The 5535-nt window shown below is 51.5% G+C and overlaps 1 protein-coding gene across 1 annotated transcript; it reads left to right on the top strand.

The window, feature by feature from the left end:
• The first annotated feature begins 391 nt into the window (after positions 1 to 391).
• Positions 392 to 4664, top strand: LOC129147772 (speedy protein E4-like). The gene is made up of 7 exons (XM_054711108.1): positions 392 to 500; positions 959 to 1171; positions 1811 to 1869; positions 2059 to 2144; positions 3806 to 3977; positions 4147 to 4221; positions 4607 to 4664. Exons 1-7 carry the CDS (start codon positions 392 to 394, stop codon positions 4619 to 4621), a joined length of 729 nt encoding a protein of 242 aa, XP_054567083.1. The 3' UTR covers positions 4622 to 4664.
• Positions 4665 to 5535: the final 871 nt, after the last annotated feature.

Genomic DNA, 5535 nt, shown 5'->3' with positions numbered 1-5535 from the left:
TCATCAGACCAAGCTCTGAAATAGGAATGGGAAAGGAGAGGGTGCGGCCTATTTCAAGTTCAGAATGGAGAGAACACGGCATCTCCTAGGGAGGGGTAACGAGTGACGCTGCCACAGAGGATGGTGTTGGAGGCTGGACAGAGGCTGTTGGGTCAGTGGCCGGAGGTATGGTTGGCCCTGATTTCCAGGAGCAGTGCACACATGGCAGTTACATGGGTTTGGATCCTTCCAGCTGTTGGAATGACCGATGACATCAGAGGCTTCCGACCTTCCTGATTGGAAGGACCAAATTCCGTGGTGCTTGGCAACGGAGGTGGGCAACAGCATCTTCTCCAAGAATTTGAACAGATCAGAGTCTAGGTGTCCTGAAAGGGAAGATTTGGGAGAAATCATGGCCAGTGGTGGCCCAAGTTTCCAGCGTGAGAAGCAGAGACCACAGCCTAGCTGCTCAGGGTGCCCCCAGGAGGTGAGAGTAGTTGAAGTCATCCCAGGACCATCAGGTGAGGAGACTGGGGGCAGAGGGATTTGAGAGGGCTGACCATTAAGGAAGGGGGACCTGAGTGGGGTGTGTGTGAAAGAGAGATTCAGAAAGCCCGGGATCGGAGGAGAGCCCAGGGGCTGGGGACAAGGAAATCCCCACGAAAGGACAGCCTGGGAAGCTAGGAAGGAGGCGAGGAGATGAGATCCAAGGGTGAGAGAAGGGAAGGGAGGAAACAGTGGAGGAATTATCTCTAACAAGGACAAGTTTTGAGGACAGAGATATAGAACAAAGGCAAGATGAATAGAAAGATGGAAAGATGGCTGAGGAGAAGGCCAGTAGTCTATGAGACTGGAGAGAATGGAGGGGTTTGTGTTTGGGGGGGTGGGGGGTAAATAGGGTGGAGTGGGAGAGGGGTTTATGTGACCAGTAAATTCCAGAGGCAAATGCTGTGTATTGTAGCCTGGTTCCTTTACGCAGGCCCCTGTGCAGAGGGCAGAGCCCTACCTCAATCCTCCGGCCGGAAGAGGAAGAGGGAATGGCCCACAGAGGAGGGGACAGAGGAGGAGCCTGCCCCTGGGGCTCAGGACCTCTGGGCCGTGGAGACTCTGTGCGGGCTCAAGATGAAGTTGAAGAGGCAGCGGGTGTCTTCAGTGCGACCTGAGCACCATCAGGCCTTCACCAGGCTGCTGGGTAGGAAGGGACCCTGGAGAGCACCCTCCAATCCTACTCTTTAAAAAGGACCTTCCTATAACTACTCTTTCCCAACAGAAAAGCATTCCCTGCGGTTAGTGAGCTCCCTCTCCTAGGAGGGCTCCGTATCAATCACTCATCGGGGCACTTAGAGATAATGGAGGACTAGGCTACACCTGAAAGGGGTCTGCACTTGGGATCAGGCAGCTCGGTCTCAACTGCACCCTCTGCGACTTCTCAGCTCTGACTGGCCTTCTGAGTCTAAACACCTTCATCTGTGTAAGAGGGCACAATAAGGCCTCCTTCCCACCCTGGTGGACTGTCCATTGACGATGGCCATGGCACTGGCAGGGGTACATTCATGCATGTTGTTGGATTATTTAAGCTCTGAATCTTGCAGATATGTGACTGACACCCCACCTGTCACTCAGTTGCCCCAGACTGGGTGGATAAGGTTCAGGGGTCACCACTGCTTCCTTGCCCCAGGAACAATCTCCTCTATCCCTCTTCCTACTGGCCTCAGCCTTGGCCACTATCCTGAAACTTCCCCAGGAGGGCCGTGTTTCTGCTCTTGGCCCTGCAACGCTCCCATGGCAACCCTGTTGCTGTCCTCAAGCTAACATACACCCTCTTTCACAGAGGATCCTGTCATTAAAAGATTCCTGGCCTGGGACACAAATCTGAGGCTCTCGGACAAGGTAAGAGGTATTCCTGCTCTGCCTTCTGTCCTGGGCAGGGGAGAGCCTTCTGAGCCCACAGTTGTCTCTCCAACCTGATGCCTTGTCACCCTTCCCTTCGGGGACCCAGGGGTCTCCTGCAGTGTGGACGGGCAGCCTGCCTCAGCCTGGCTCCTCCGGGATCTTTCATGTTTGTTCTCTTCCCGTCAGTATCTCCTGTCTATGGTGGTAGCTTACTTCAGCCGCGTGGGCCTCTTCCCCTGGCAGTACCAGCGGATGCATTTCTTCCTGGCCCTGTGAGTGTCTTGCTTATTCCCATCAGTCAGTATTCATACCCTGGGGAGATGGAGGGAGAGGAGTGGGTCTCTGACCTTTCACCTATTTTTTTAACCTATTTGTAGTTTCCTTTGTGTGTAAACGGACCGATTGTAGTATAATGTTTTTTAATGCTATTCGTTGTTAAAGCCAACAGTGAAAAGACTGAGCAAAGCCAAAGAAAACACAAAAGGTCCTAAAGGATGGACACCACTTTGCTCCCAAGTAAATACACTTGGGACTCGTCATTATTAATTCCCTCTGTCTCCTTCTCTCTCACCCCCATAACAATCCAAACGTCACGGTCTTCCTCCTCAGCTCCAGCTCTCACTCAGTAACACAGATCCAGCTGGGGTGGCTCAGTTGTTACGGGTGCTGTCCCCTACACCGAAAGGTACTGGGTTCGATTCCCCGTCAGGGCACATACACAGGTTGCAGGTCCATCCCAGGCCCTGGTCGGGCAAGTGAGGGAGGCATCCAATCGATGTGTCTCTCACATGGGTATCTCGCTCTCTCCTTCCTTCCACTCTTCCTAAACATCAAATCCTCAGGTGAGAATTAACAATCAATCAATCAATCAATAAATAAAACAGGTCTCTTGTAAAATGCTCCCCAGGGATAAGTCTCCCTGAATATCCTTCCAAAACACAGGTCTAACCACTTCACCAACCACCCCACAATTTCATTTGCTAATTACCTTCTGATTCAAGGTCTGGGTTCTGAGCTTGAATTCAGCTCTTTATGATCTCCATCAAACTTGCTTACCACCCTATATCCCATTCTTTGCTTACTGCTCTCCCCAACACCCTTCCCTGTGTTCTTATGTTGTGTTTTCTGTCTAGGTATTTTTTTACATGTATGTATCTGGAAAAAAGACATGTCCCTAAAATTGATTCAAACATCAGAATCTTCAGTTACTGTCTCTGACCCCACGATTTCTACACGCCAATAGCACTTTAATTAAAATCCTGCTACCACGTGATATTTTGGATTACAATTATTTCTCATCTCTCCCCTTCTCCTTCCCTAATCCCATTAAACTAGGCACCTGTTGAGGAGGGCGCTCGTCAAAACATCTTAAAACACTCTGCACAATTTTATTTTGCAAATGTTCAAATTATATTGAGTCTCTAACGTAATCAGTTTTCCACTTGACTGTGAGAAAAAGTGTTCATTCATTCATTCACTCATTCATTCATTCATTCATTCATTCTGTGCAACCTTGTACAGTCCATCTCATGTGCCAGGGAACGTGAGGATGGGAAGAGAATTTAAAAGTGCTGTTGAGTTAATGGGCCTGTTAGTCACTTGGTAGGAAAGTGATGAAGACAGACATGGACGGGTCGGCCCCTGCCCGCAGGAGCTGTGTGGGCACTGACACTATAGGAGGCAGGTGTGTGCACACACTACGGGTGAAGGGAAGGGCCGGCTTCCCCGCTGAATTTTATCTTCATCGTCAAGGTCTGAGAGGTGCCCTCAGGTCCCGCTCAGCTTCCTGGTGCCTGGGTGGCCCTCAGAGACACGGATAGGGCCCCCTAGGGCCTGTGTGAGGAGGACCCAGCCTGTGTGCTTTCCGGGAAGCTGACCACAGGCAGGGTCCTTCCTGCCCTGCTCCTGACAGCAACCTAATGTCCATCCTCAGCTACCTGGCCCTGGACATTGAAGAGGATTATGAGGACCCTAAAGAGGACATCTTGTCCTTCCTCTTTGGGAAGAACAACTGCTCCCTGCGCCCCTTGTTCCACAAACTGCGATTCCAGTTCTTCTGTGCCATGGGCTGGAGGGCGAGGGTCACGCGACAAGAGTGCGAAGAGGTAGGTGGGCTGTGGGATTAGGGAGAGGGGGCCAGATTGGAGAGATGGGGGACCGTGGGGGACCAGTTTGGGAATTTGGGGATGACAAAGAATTGGAGGCTGGACCAGGGACGGAATGGGGTCCACCTGGAGAGTCATCATCTTTTCGGGGGGCTGTTTGTCCTTCCAGATCCAGGCTTTTGATCCAGAGCTCTGGGTGTGGGGGCGAGATCGCACCCTCCTTTCCGAGAACACCGAGCCTAAGGTAGGTCTGAAGGAAGGCGGGTCTGTGTCCTCACAGGTACAGAGGGAAGGGTTTGTTGCCTCTTTAAGAAATCCCAGGAATCCAATGGCTGGACCCACGCTCATCGTCCCCCTCCCCATCACCCGTCCACACACTGAAGTGGACCGGCCAGGCACACAGCCAGGCACTGACTCAGCTCCCAGCCCGAGCTGACACACAGGCACCTCAGTGGGATGTGTGGGGGCCAGACCTCCAGATTCGGTGGAATCATTTTAAACAGAGCAATTGGGTCCAAATAAGAGCTTTATTGAAATGTTGAGTTTTGTGAAAAGTGAGTAAGTTTCCAATTTTTTCCATATATTGTGGCTTTCTGTTGTTCACTCAATTGGGCCTTTTCATCCCTCAGGAATGCCAACTATAGGGACTTTCTGCAACAAAGTCCATGTCTAACAACAGGATATCAGGTGGAACGGTCTCTATATCCAAAGATCAATACATAAATCCTGACTAGCTATGTTTTCATCCAAGTTTACGTGCAAACAAATCGCCTATGGCCAGGTCACCGTGTGTTCTTCATTTCCCCTGGCTCACCAGTCTCTCCCCTTGCACCATTACACGTCTCCCCTCAAGTTTATGGCCAAGGAAGTTTGTCAGAATGAACTAAGGTTGAGAAACACTGCCTCCGGCATGGCTTACTCTGATCAACACATGGGAGTGACAGATTTGGGCAGAGGATTAAGTTTTGGTTAAAATCTTGTGACCTAGCTTAGTCCATTCTGGCCGCGATAGCAAAACACCACAGCCGGGGAGGCTGATCAACAACAGACATTTACACATTTACTTCTCGCAGCTCTGGAGGCTGGAAGGCTGAGGTCAGGGGCTGGCACGGTGGGGTTCTGGTGAGGACCGTCTTCTGCGCTGCAGACGCCAACATGTCGCCATGTCCTCACACAGGGGAAGGGGCGAGGCACCTCTCTGGGGTCTCTGCTAAGGGCAGACAATAAGCTCATTCTTAGGGGCCCCACACAATGACCTAACCATTTCCAAAAGGCCCCCACCTCCTATTACCGTCACCTCAGGGGTTATGGATTTGGGGGACACAAACACTCACACCGTAGCACTAGCCTCGTTCAGACTCGGTATGGTGGTTAAACATCAGGATCCAGGGTTCGGAGCAGGGATGGGGCACCTGGGCTCATGGTCTGCGGTGCTGACATGTCAGTGATGTTTGCAGTGTGGCTGCGAGTTCAGATGTGAAGGAGCACAAAAGGACCAAGGCGTGAGTGAGCGAGAGCAGCTCTCTCCCTAAGTGTGCTGCCCCCGAACAGGGTCACC

Source organism: Eptesicus fuscus, chromosome 21 (genome assembly GCF_027574615.1).
Source record: "Eptesicus fuscus isolate TK198812 chromosome 21, DD_ASM_mEF_20220401, whole genome shotgun sequence".
Lineage (NCBI taxonomy): Eukaryota > Metazoa > Chordata > Mammalia > Chiroptera > Vespertilionidae > Eptesicus > Eptesicus fuscus.
This window is presented reverse-complemented; position numbering and strand designations above follow the sequence as displayed.